Source organism: Eleginops maclovinus, chromosome 15, assembly GCF_036324505.1.
Source record: "Eleginops maclovinus isolate JMC-PN-2008 ecotype Puerto Natales chromosome 15, JC_Emac_rtc_rv5, whole genome shotgun sequence".
In the NCBI taxonomy this organism is placed as follows: domain Eukaryota; kingdom Metazoa; phylum Chordata; class Actinopteri; order Perciformes; family Eleginopidae; genus Eleginops; species Eleginops maclovinus.
Window position 1 is genome coordinate 17,177,278 of NC_086363.1, and position 13,682 is coordinate 17,190,959.

General features: G+C 38.5%; 1 protein-coding gene across 4 annotated transcripts in view; it reads left to right on the forward strand.

Annotated features, from left to right (window-relative positions):
* paqr8 (progestin and adipoQ receptor family member VIII) overlaps nt 1-12,903 on the forward strand; it is a 38,349-nt gene extending 25,446 nt beyond the window's left edge. For 3 of the 4 annotated variants that reach the window (XM_063902836.1, XM_063902837.1, XM_063902838.1), the window contains 5 exons: nt 1,862-7,764; nt 7,917-8,056; nt 10,186-10,222; nt 11,726-11,786; nt 11,890-12,903. In XM_063902836.1, coding sequence (XP_063758906.1) covers nt 1,938-2,969 — 1,032 coding nt within the window. In that variant the 5' untranslated portion in view covers nt 1,862-1,937 and the 3' untranslated portion in view covers nt 2,970-7,764; nt 7,917-8,056; nt 10,186-10,222; nt 11,726-11,786; nt 11,890-12,903. The remainder of the gene's footprint in view (nt 1-1,861; nt 7,765-7,916; nt 8,057-10,185; nt 10,223-11,725; nt 11,787-11,889) is intronic. The other variant, XM_063902839.1, reaches the window with a different exon arrangement.
* Nucleotides 12,904-13,682: the final 779 nt, after the last annotated feature.

Genomic DNA, 13,682 nt, shown 5'->3' on the forward strand with positions numbered 1-13,682 from the left:
AATAAAACAGTAACTACTCTATCTGTTTTGGTTACAAAATGCTTCACTGTGTGCGAATTTAGAATGCTTGTGAGAACTCAAAAAACTTGAATGCGTTCAGAATGTGACGTCATTAGAACCACGGACTGTCAAAGTTCTGCTAGGTTTTTTGTTGTTGTTTTTTAAATATTTGAACCCTTCTCTTTTTTTTGGGGTGATATTTAACATGTTAAAGTTCCGTAAGCTTGCCTCTAATCTTAATAAAAATCTAATAAAATAACATCCATAGATTAAAGTGAAAGAAATGTGATTTTTTAAAATTATTCAAACTGCGTACGCATGTTGAACTGGTTAGTTGTGTCGTACTAATTAAGATTTAAAAAAATGATGAATATTGTTCTTTGAAACTTTGAAAGTGTCGACTGATATTTTCACGATAGCAACCTGACTTTCATACTGCTTTTAAGGCCTGCATGCAGGCAATGGCAAACATGCATTTTCAAAAGGCAAGCTGTTTCTTGTGCTGTTTTTGTAAAGGACTTCTTCATTAAAATGCCTAGTGTAAGAATTTGAAAACAATGATGTTGTGCTCTTAGGTAAAATTCACTCAAGTTTTAATAACTGACACTTTTTTATTTATGATTTTAAAGTAAATCATATTGATAATTAATGTATTGAAGTTAAAATAACAGTTGCAGGGAGGCTGTGTAAAATAACCGATTCAGCTACTAGTTTTCAAGTTTTTATTCAACCCATTACTTAAATCTTTAGGGACAACCAGTTTCCTTAACTTTTTTCTAAGTAGAGTAATCTTCTCCTGGCTTGCAGTGTGATTATTGATGCACTAATGTCTACCACAGCTGGTAAAGGTTTAATTTGAATTACTTTTTCTGTGTCTCACACAGAAATCAAGAGTTAAAGGGCAAACCAGGTTCAGTTCTTCTACTCTCTCACTGTACTTCTACCACACTACATTTCATTGGTAAATCATGTATTTTTACTCCACAACATTTATTTAGTACTGTACCTTTCGGTACTTTGCAGATCTTCTTTAATGATGTGAAATATAATCAACACCTGGAGTAAGTAGGTATTAAAACTAGCTGCACCTTTACCAGCTTTGATAACACTTTAATGCATCAATTATAATCAAAACATGTAATATATATTATTCTAAAATGGGTCAATCTGCATAATGAGTACTTTTGGTACAGAATAAACGCAGCTCAATACCTGACTGTATTGCTAATTATGCTTGAGATTCTACTGGTCTGCCCTGAAGCACCGACAGAAGAGGAAATAGCAGAGCGTTCTTTGCATGCAAACGGGATCGGAGGGCTTAAAGAGTATAAAAATAGAGGTTTTTTTTTTTTAAATGCGCACATATGTTACATACAGATGGGCGGGGGTGCAATATAAAAATGTATTTGTTTTACATTGGGCCTGTCCTGGTAAATCCAATTTTCGTTTTCACTTGCTTAATGTCTGACCAATTGTTGAACAGCATTTCCATGCACATTTTATAGTCCGTTTTATAGAGTGAGTAACCTACTTCATGTAAAATGCTACCTGAGATGGAATACTTTTTGTAGCAAATTTACTAGAGATGTTGTTATTCACAGTTTATTATGACATGGTTTTACTGGTGTGTTGAGATAGTTTGACAACCCTGGAATGTTTTGATGCATTTCTTTGCCACTTGACATAACAATTAAAAAAGATTCAAAATCGAAAAAAATGGCTGTGAACATGTAAAATCGTATTAACCTTCTCTCCCAAGTTCATTCCACAGTATAGATAAAATGTTTTGCCAAGCTATGATTTTTTTTCAAACCTAACCAAACAGTGCTTAAACGTGAACTCTCTTTTGTCTCTTTTTCAGTTCTATCTACGACTGGGTGTCCAGCAAGCCTTACTGTATTCCATTGCCTCATCTTCTTGATTCCCATAACCCAGAAATGTCGGGGGACATTCTCCAGCGGCTCATCTTTGACCCCATCCCATCTTCTCTTCCGTCACCCAGCCCCACCATCCTCGCCTCCCAGGTCCCCATTCTGTTCCGAGAGCCCTACATCCTGTCGGGCTACCGTCCCATCCGGCAGAACTGGCTCTGTTACCTCTTCAGCCTCTTCCAGAGACACAATGAGACCGTAAACGTGTGGACACACTTGTTGTTCTGTCCTGTGCTGCTGCTCCGCTGGTGGGCCAATATAGGTGCCCCGGGGTACACCTTGGATGCAGCATGTCTACCTCTGATCCTCTACCTGCTGTCTGCTTTCGCCTATCTGTTGTTCAGTGTGGCAGCTCACCTCTTCCAATCTCACTCTGAACATGCCCATTATTTCTTGTTCTTCATGGACTATGTAGGGGTAGCAGTGTATCAGTATGGTTCTGCACTTGGCCATTATTTCTACACGTCAGAGCCAGCATGGAGAAAAAGCTCTATCGGGCCACTGTATCTTCCTGGAATTGCCTTATTTGGCTGGCTCTCGTGTGGAGGATGCTGTTTCGCTAAGTTCAGGTACCAGCGGCCTTATCCAATACAGCGTAAAATTTTCCAGCTGATCCCTAACTCCTTATCATATTTTCTATGCATCAGCCCTGTAGTCCATCGCCTGTTCACCGTCTCCTGGACGCAGGAGACCTGGTTACACTTCTACGCTCTTCAGATTGCCCTTTTCCTTCTGTCCGCTCTCTTCTTCTCATGTCGCATCCCCGAATGCTACTTCCCGGGCTGCTGTGACTTTGTGGGTCAGGCTCACCAGATCTTCCATGTGTTGTTGGGTTTGAGCACCGTTTTCCAGCTGGAAGCCCTTTCTCAGGACTACGCCAGGCGGAGGGATACAGTTGTGGAGGTGTTTGGAGAAAAGCAGCTGTGGTGGGCTTGTGTATGTCATGCCATCCTCTTCATGTCTTCCATTCTAATAGCACTCATCACAATGTGGTACATGACCAAAAAACAGCAGGGAACAAAAGTAAGAGAGAAGTGAAATTGGGGTTTGTTTTAAATGTACCAAATTCTATTTATAAAAGATACTTTCATAAATCCAACTGTATAGGTTTTATTCAAAGAGGCAGTTCACCCCTAAATGAAAAATTAATATTCTTGCTCTATGTGTCAATCTATATTGTTTTGATTTAAGGTCCTTGAGATATGTCTCTTTCCAGAAATGATGACCTGCAAACTAAAGAAAATCCACATATTTTGTTGTTAGCAGTTTCATGTAGGAACCTTTATTATTTCAGACAATGCTTTAGATTTTTCAAATGTACTTTTTTGTCACCAAAAGGCAAGTGCCATCTAGTTCGGCAATTTGAGTTAAAGTGGACATCTCTACAGCTGATATCTCCAACTCACTGCAACTCACACTAACACAATATAGATTAACACAAAGCACTGCAGGTAGAAGGAACAATATGCATTTTAGATTGTAGGTAGTGAGAAACAAAGTGAGTCTGTAAGAAAAATGTAATAACTTAAAGGGCTCCTATGATTCTATATTTGAACAATATATTGTAGGGCAATATCTATACAAAACTTGTCTGTGAAGGGTTTTGCTCAAAATACCTAACACCCATTGTAGCATGCCCTCATCCCCCTCTATTTCAGCCCTGTTCCTGAAGTGCTGTTTCTGTGACTGTTGCTTTAAATTTGAGCTCAGCTCAAGCTGGCCACCTGCTTTGGAGCGTTATGCAGCTCTCTCTCCTCTGTGAAGAGATACGTTTCTATAATAAGAATAATAGGTACTCAGTGATGCAATGCAATTCATCGCCACAACAGTAGGAGGCACAATGTTTTTTGTAAAGACTGACCAAGATTCTTTTGACGTCTATCGTCGTCGCTCGTTGTATTTGTTTACCAGACATTCACCAGACGTTCTTCTGCTTGATCCATTCTAGCTTTTTTTTTAGATTGTAGGAATTGAAAACCGGGGAAAAGCGAAATGACGGAAATGACGTTTGTCGTTTTAGCAGACCAATCACAGCCCTTATGGCTGCGTCGCCTTGACGCAAGGTTACAATTTTTGGGAGGTGCACGCAACGACGCAAGGAGGGCCCGCAACAACGCAACGGGTACATAAGGTACCTTGCGTAACGTCGACATTGAACCATATATCGGCCTTAAGTCTCTCCTGCAGACATCCTGCTGAATACACAGACACACAGAGGTGCTGCGGAGGGTATTCAGCTCAGGAGTTCAATTTAAAGCCAGCCCACATTTTGGTCATTACGTCATAACCAAAGCAAATCTGGATCACTCGTTTGTACCCCCGCTTTTAGAGATATGGGTAAGGAGGAAAAGAGAGAAGGTTGTATTTTGTGACACTTTGTGAGTCTCCTTACATACCGGGGACACATATTTATGCATAAAAGACATCGAAAAGTGCATTTGCATGATAGGGGACCTTTAAATTATTCAAAAAATACAAAAAATACAAAAAAAGCTTATTGTGGGGTACAATACAATATTTCAAAGGTTATCTGACATTTACAAAATATTGCTGAATCAAAAAAGAAAGAGTAAAGTCATTACTCCCCATAGATGCTGATTCAGTTGAGTTTTCCACAATGAGTCATCCTGCAATGTAATTGCTTCTGATGACAGTTCAGATGAGAATGCTGATGAAGGACATTGGTCCCAATCATGCATCTTTGTTCGCTGTGGTGGATGAGTCAGATAGTAGGATTTTAGAATCAGATCAGAAACAGGTTTATTGCCATGCCTGTTTGCACATACGAAAAATTTGCCTTGGTGTAAATGGTGCATACATAAACACAGTTAAAGAACATAAAAAGTACGAAAAACAAAAAAATGAAATAAAATCAATTGAAGCTATTACACGATGTATGTGTGTGTGTGTGTGTGTTTGGTTATTAGGAATTTGACCAATCAAATGACCTATTATACCCTCAAGACATGACAAAGGAGTTACTCAATGATAGTCAGTAGTGGCTTGGACTGGGAGTCGTAGGGTTGCTGGTCCACGAACAAACCTAAAATATGGAATCTGGACTTGTACTCTGAGAAATCCCAGTTTACCTCTGCCTTGGTGTCTTTGAGCAAGGCACAAGACACCCCCAAAGCCTCAAGGCTTATTTATGGTTCAACGTTGACGCAACGCAAGGTACCTTATGTACCCGTTGCGTCGTTGCGTGCACCTCACAAAATTTGTAACCTTGCGTCAGGCGACGCAACCGTAAGGGCTGTAATTGGTCCGCTAAAACGATAAACATAATTTCCGTCATTTCGCTTTTCCCCGGTTTTCAATTCCTACAAAGACCGCCATTTAAAAAAAAAGCTAGAATGGACCATGCAGAAGAACGTCTGGTGAAAGTCTGGTCAAACTCATTTATGTGACCCGCGAGTTTTCAAAACATATAATACATTTGTTATATGGCTACACGCCGCTTTACAGAAGCATGTTTCCCATAAACTACATGTCCCACAATTCATCTTGTTTTGTGACATGCGCACTGAAGCGACTTCAGTCACTGTCGAGTGAGGCAGTGAGTAACAGTTACAGGTAACAGCGACACCAAACACGAAAATTCAAATTATAAATACTTAAATAGTGCTTGATCTAAAAAAAAGAATAATAATAAAGCTAATAAAATAATAAAATCTCATAAATTAATGGGATTTATTTAACAGACAGAAATGTAAGTGTGCACCACATACAATATCTCTGTGTCTACGTGCACCATATGTCAGTGCACAACTATGTGTTAATGCTACCAAACTCATTTTTTAAATAAATTGTACAATTGTTGTAGTTGTTGCATATTTTCCCTTGCAATTATTTGCCCTAGAGTTCTGCTTTCAGATTTTTACCAAAACCAATAATTATCCAATGCAGAGGCAATTATGTAATATAATACATTATTTTATATATATTATATATGTATATTTATTTTGTCTTAAAGTTAAAACCAGCCCTTTGAGTGCAACCATAATGCTAATGTGGCCCGCGATGAAATTTAGTTTGCCACCCCTGGTCTATGGCATGGCTAATACAGTCGCTGCTTTATTTATGTCTGTATGACTTTGTTGTGAGTGTGAACGGAGCAGCTCCACCGTTAGCTTAGCCTGATCGATCCGATCTCCATTGAAAAACTTAGCTAGCATCAGGAAAGTTATTATTTTTTCAATTTGAACACAAATAGAGATTGACTATTAGCTAGGTTCATTCACATAGCCAGCAGATTTTGCTATGAGGATACAAATATTTTTAATTGTCCATGATTACTGCAGGTTTTCCTTTCGCCCTGCAGTGAACGTGTGGCTATTGAGTTTGCTTTGTGTAGGTGAGGATATATCATTGCCTTATCTGCAGGACTTCAAAAGATCAGTATGACAGAATAGAGCTGTTATACAGGTAATGGGCTATGAATTACTTGGTGACAAAGTCATTAATAACAAAAAGATGTGTTTGTGTGATTTTAAAGACTCAGGGATGGTGAGATCGGTGAGTGTGGATGTGTGTGTTAGTCTATATATCAATGCTATTTTCCCTCTGCCTGTAAAACATTTAACAATTATGCTGTTAAATGCATTAATAGTTACATTGCAGTTACATTTTGGGAAATAGAGTAATTAAAATAGAGGAAATAGATGCCACCTTTTTTCTGTAATGATTATCCAAATTAGATAAATATATTGGCTTTGGAAAGACTATATAGAAAGATATGTTGCATCATCAGAAAAATTCAAGCTAGCTGTGGCTAAGCTAATGATCTCCTAATATTTGCTTTACATCCAATAGACAGACATAGGGGTCGTAGCAGTTCCATAAACATAGCAAACAAGAAAAAGCTTTGGCAAAAACCCAACAGAAATCAGTAAAAAAAAAGGATTGTTTTGTAAAACAGTAACAGTTTTTGTATACTGTTCATATGAAAAGTGTGTAATTATTCACCTGAACGTAAAATTACATAATTGGTCTACTTTTGATTGGGTGAGGGTGGCAAAATTGCATTGAGTCAGTTATGTGGGTATTCCCAGCCATTTTGTGTGAGCCTTTCATTCATTTGCTTACAAACAATTAATCGTATATATGTCACACATATAGGGATAACTTTACACTATAACTTAAAGAGTTGGTTTCATGACTTAAGCTCAGACCTTTTAAAGTGATCAGATGAAATATTGTCACTTCCATGTTCAGAACCTTTGAAGTTTGGTATTCCTTGTCTCCTGTGTCTACATCAGACCCTAACCCTAACCCCTCACTGTTATTTCTTTCTGAAATATATTTTCCTTGTGAGTATTTTCAAATCTATTTCTGTGTTTCTTTGTTAAATATTTTATCTCCTACATCAGTAATTGAACACAACAAAAACAACTTCATATTTATAGTATGTAACGATACAAGTATAAAATGCCCTTTGCTTGGGATGAGTGGCCAATTTTCTGCAATCTTGTGAACAGCTGCTAGAGGGAGGTGTTGTTTCAATGCGTTTGTGTGTGTAGATGTGTGCCTAATCAACCTGAAAAGTGGTCGGTTCAGCTCTCTCTATAATATGTCTGAGAAAAAAAAAAATTGCATTCCAAAATACCTGGAAGGCGCAGCCACCTTAGGTGCAGATGTGACTGTTTGCTGACATAACACAATGGGTTTTTATGGACTTGTGCCAGCACCTCCTTCATAGAGACACAGACATGACACTAAAGAAGTGAGTCCCTCCCTAATTTATCTTGGTAGTTTGAGCCATATAAAGCAAAGGCAGTTGAATGACTGACAGCAGTTGGTGACAGAGCTACAGCGGAGTCAAGCAGCCTACAATGTAAGTAACAAACCCTGTGTTTCTTTATTGCTGGACATCAATGTATGAGATGCTACCTGGAAATTGTCAAATTATTAAAAAGTGTGTCGCATAATTTATACTGGTTTGGATTCTCATATCCTGTGCCTTCTTCGTTTACCCAATCTTCACAGAACACCAGCACAATGCTTGCTTCAAAAGGAATGGCTGACATGTTGGGTTGGGTTTCCTCCCCAGAGGTGGGCATCATCTCCCTCGTTGTCTTCTTTGTCATCGGTGTCGCTCTGCTCGCCCTTTGTGCCAGATGTCAAAGGTGAGGAAAACTTAATGATTAAAAGTGGCACTATTTTTGAGGTTTTGAGACCAGCAAAGATAAGCATTTTGCGGTTTGGACCCCTCAATGCTGTCACTCAAGGGGGATAAAATAATGAGAAATGGTGATCAACGTTGCCACCCAGTATAAAACAAGTCTACTCCTGTTTGGAGTCACAATACAGGGCTGATCGTTTTTTCTATCCCCAAGGCTTTGATTGATTTACTTCACTTTTCAGCAGCACAGAGCAGAGACTTGTTCAACTTGATAGGTGATGTTTGATGAAGGGTGTTGCCTGTTTACGTGCCGGAAGAGGAGAAGGGTAGGCCGATATCATTTTTGAGATAGTTGAAACATATGGTCTGGGCTTAAATCATTCCCCTTGTATGCATGTGTTTTTTTTTTTTTCTTGCTCAATATTAAACCATACCAAACATACCAGTGACGGGTGAGACAGAGGAAGTGTGAGGGTGAACAATAGTCTTATCTAGTGCAGTTTCTGTACATACCTGCGCTGGTCTGTCACTCAAAGGGCTGAATCCGTAATGGGACTGTAGTGACAGATGGGTCATATGATTTCAAAGAGGAGATCATACTGGGGCTAATGTGTGTGAACTGAGTTGAAACAAAGAACATATGCTATTCTGTATTAAATAAAGAAATACTTCCAAGAGAAATAAAATGAGATTTTAAGGGACAGCAGTGTTAAACTGTATTATCTTGCAGAAGGATATCCACCATTATACATTTAATAGCCTATGGAAAATATCTGGGAAACACACTGAACTGTGTTTGAGTCTTTTGAATGAATCCTAATCAAGTCATTATCGAGGGAAATTTTGGTCAAGTTGCACGTTTTTGCCAAAGCAGATTTCAAGGAGAAATATACACTCAATAGTAGTTTAGTTATATTGAGTGTATATTTCTCCTTCCTTCTTTGTATTGAACTGTTGCACCTCAATTTCCCTCGGGATAAATAAAGCTTCTGAATCTGAATCTGAATCTGAAGTCTTGTCAAAGCAAGCCTAGGTCTAGTCTCATAAATCCTTAAAGAAACTCTCAAGTTAAGTGTCAAGTCTTGGTTAAGCAAGTCAGGTTTCAGGTCCTTGAACAAGACAAAAGACCACTCTGGTCCTGACAATGCAAGTCCAAGACAAGTTACAAGTCTCAAAGAAGCATGTCTCAAGTCACAGTCTAGTTACAAGTCTTTGTCAAAGCACGCCAAAATATAGCCTTGACTTAACACATCCAAATCCAGACTGAAGTCTTGTCAATGCAGACTCACGTCTAGTCTCAAGCCTTGTTAAAAAAGCTCCAAGTCATATCTCAAGTCTTTTCATAGCAAGTTGCAGTATAATCTCAAGTCCTGTCAAAGCAAATCCAGGTTTAGTCTTGATTATTTTCAAAGCAGATTCAAGTCTAGTCTTGTCAAAGCAAGTGGCAGTCTAATCTCAAGTCTTGTCAAAGGAAGTCCACGTCACGTCTCAAGTCATGTCAAAGCAGATTCAAGTCTATTCTCAAGTGTTGTTGAAAGAAGTTGCATTTTAGTCTTGAGTCTTGTCAAAGCAAGTCTAGGTCATGTTTCAATTCTCGTCATAGCATATCTAAGTGTGGTCACAAGCCCATGTCAACAATTTCATGTTCATGTCTCAAATACCTATGAAGAGGTCTAAATCAAGTCCCATATTCCCAACATTTTTAGTTTCTTGACACCAGAGCCAGTCAAGTAAGTTACGAACAAGGATTAACTATATACTGCTTTGGTTATATGTGGAGCAGGGAAACAATACAGGTAATTAGTAATACATGATGGAGTTATGGCATGAGACCAGTGCCTGTGTGTGTGTGTGTGTGTGTGTGTGTGTGTGTGTGTGTGTGTGTGTGTGTGTGTGTGTGTGTGTGTGTGTGTGTGTGTGTGTGTGTGTGTGAACCCAGATGATAATAAGGATACAATCTCTGAAGAGAACCAGAGAAACACAGCAGTTGAAAGACAGGAAGCGTTTTAGAATTACTAAACCATTAATGAAACACCCATATGTAAATACGACTGATTGCCCTTTGAGCCTGTTCACACTAAGTACACAATGTGGCATATCATTGTAACACTTTTTCTCTCTTGTCATCCTCAGGAACACTGGCAATGCGTATGATGTGAACACCACTATGGTACGAACTGCTGTGTTTGTCCTCTTCCTCTCTCGTTGTTTGCAGTTCTTTCCCTGAGTCACTGTTTCAGTGTGTTACCAAAGACCTCACTCCAATCATGCAACAACATCTCAACATTTCTAAAGGGTTTATCTATTAAAGTCCATCAGCCACCAATTAATTGGCTGATTAGCAGTAATCAGCAGGAGGAGGCTATGTTATTGTAGCTTTTATCGACCTCATTAAATTCAAACCATGCAAACTAATGGGGCCAAAACAAATAGATTAAGCCATCAATAAAAATGTCTAACTATGTGAGGTTTTGCTCAAAGTATTTGAATGAATTGTATCAAGATGTTATGACTGCACCACAATCCTTATTATTTTATAATGATTAGCATCAGATCAAATGACGAGGAGGAGGAGGAGGAGGAGGAGGAGGAGAGGAGGAGGAGGAGTGACACATTCTGGAGATAAGAACAGACAATTGGCGGAAACAAATGTTATACTAGTCTGACAATACAAAAAAATTATAATTTTAAAAACTTGTAACAGATTTAATATTCTTTAAAATAACATAATAAAATGTTCTATAAATGTTAAGAACTATTCTGCTGTTTGAGAAAGAGATTGTTGGGTACTTAGTGCCCAGAGTGTGGTGCAGGAATGAGTTCTCAAATCTGGAAATAAGTCAGCACTTACCCCTTCTCGTTCCCTTGTCTCGAGGTCAACAGTTTTTTGTGTTTGTGGTTAGAAGCTTGAATTAAGGTGTGTGGTTAACACAAGCTTAGGAGATTCTCACATGTTGTTCTACGACATAAAATATGTCAGTAAATACCAGTGAAGTGAAAGGTTCTATGTGTCTTAAAGCTTTCAAGTGACTGAAAAAAGTACTTAATGCATCACGCCAACACTAGTCCGCCTTTAGCGGATGTTGCGCAGCCATGAGCCTGTGATGTTCTTCTTTTTAAGCCTAATGTTAGCTTTCTGCTTCTGGCGATTTCATTTACTTCAAAAAAGCGCAAAAGAGCTCACATTTTTGCAATGTACCAAAATCCAATGGGATATCTCATTACTTTTTGTCGAGGTACCCCTTGCTATGCTAACTTATGGGTCCTAAAACCAAAATACGTCATCCCTGCACTACTTTATACATGTATATATCAGATGGAATGTATGGTTTTGCACTAATCCACTGTTTTATGCCTCTTTGGGGGTCCTGGTATAGCAGGATAATTGAGGGAAAAACAAGCAATGAGACGCAAAGGGCAAAGTCATCAAATCTATTTCTGATAAAACACCAGAAACCAGCTAATGCTGAAATGGCTAGCCAAATATTTATGTTAATACCTGTGCAGGCATACTTTCTGACGCTGTTGAACTCAAGTGATAGTGTGTGGATTGGTTAGATTTAGAGATGCTGGTAGGCTTTTTTTTTATTTAACTTAGTTGAAGCCAGGCTAGCTGTTTCCCTGTTTCCAGACTTAACCCTATTTTTCTATTTTCTGTCGTTGTCTTTTACAGCCTGATGCAGAAAAAGGAGCCAACAGGAGTGCTGGAGCCAACGGGAGCGCTGGAGCCAACGGTGAGTTCTCTGCAAATACAAACCCTTTTTCAGTCTAAGTATACTTTTCACTTTTCTTTTTTTACTATACATTTCACTTACTTTTCCTCATTGACATTTCCAGACCCAGGGGCCTCAACAACATGGAGGAGCCACGGAAGCATGCCACCCAGCACACTACAAAGAGCTGTAGCAGAGACCAACTAACCTGCCAGTTACAGTCGTGAACAATAACCCCTCAGCCACATTACAAACACGCAACCTAAGACACAAGATCGCAATTTCGCAAGGTAAGAATCAGGAAAGAGGATAAGTTACGCTCATCATCCCATTGCACAGTTTTCAAAACTAAAACCAAGTGCAGATATGGACAAAAACAGAGGAAGGGCAGGGGGAAAGGTCCTGTCCTCCGCCAGCTCATCTTGTCTTCATCACATCTTTTCTGGATACAATCTCAAACGAAGAACCTCTTTTTAAAGTCTCTCATTTATGGTCAACAATAACTTTTATTCTAAAGAGAGATTTTTACCTTGTGTTTTTTCCAAAGAGTTTGGCCTCTTTTTTTCAAGTTTTCTCTTCTTTGTCAATCTTTTTCCTGAGTAGAAGGAGAGGGAGAGAGACCGGAAAGGTCCGAAACGTTTTAGCTTGTTCATCATATTTACCTATAATTTCACCATTTTGGGAAACATGCTTATAGGCTTTCTTGCTTGGAGTTATATGAGAAAATAGATCCCTCTTATATATGTGGAAAACATTTGTTTGCAGTGTTTATGGCTGTAGTTTAACACACACAAATGAAAGGTGTATTTCCTTTATAGTTTTCTAGTGCGATATAGTGATACCATTGGTTGCATCCACTGGTTTCATCTAACAACATGCAAATAAAGAAGATGACTGCTAACTCATTTTCATACTGTAGGTAAATCAATTCAAAAAAATATATTTTTAACTTTCAGTGCTTTTACTATCAACAGTGGGATGGACTTCCTGTTTGTATTTTCTATGCTTTTCTGTTTTTTCAAGGTGGTGTAGCTTAGGTCTGTCCTATTGTATTCCCTCTGTTGTAATACTGTATGACATTCATGACATTTGTGGCTCTGTTTATCCTAGAAACAAAGACATAAAAGTTTAAAAGGCATCCTTATCTTTCCTGTTTTTTGTGATGACATGGGAGGGGCACCCAAGCTTACTGAGAATTAAAAGTAAACGAAAGGTCACCAATCCCCAAAGCAGGGTGGGGCTGTCGTTCTTGTAATGCCAGTTGTCATGCCATGCGTTGCCATATTAATCTGCTGAAGAGTCCAAATAGAACACACCCAAGTGCGACAACAGTGATGTCAGAGCTGTTGCTTCTCTTGCCACTGTACATAAAAAAGCCTTATTTACTCAGCCAATGTGGTACCGAATGTTCTGCTGTAATGTAGACAGTGTTGGGTATTCACACGATACCTTTCTTAAGTTGTTTGTTCACTGGTTCAAAACTGTTAGAAAAAAAGAGGAGGTCTTTACACACCAAGCAATAGTAGGATAAGCAACATTTGAACAATAAACATAAAGACAACTGGTGGTCTGTTAAATCACCATCATTCAATATAATCTCAACACAGCCAGACAGTCATTCAAATTAGCTGCATTGTTGACAGTTATTAACATTAACATCCAACATTTAACTTTAAGTCATTAATATTTCATTTATAAACAAATACAAAGAGCAGCCCTGCTACTGTAGGTCTGAAGGTACCTTAAAATGAGCATAAAATGTCCTCTTTAAGTTTTGAAAAGTATTATGGTCAGTGTGTATTCTTAAAATGGGATAACTGCAAAATGATATTGTGTATATCAAGTTGAGGATAAGATGTCAGTTAATAGTCACTTCACTAACTAGTTATTAGTTACTCTTACACTTCCTGTTTTAGG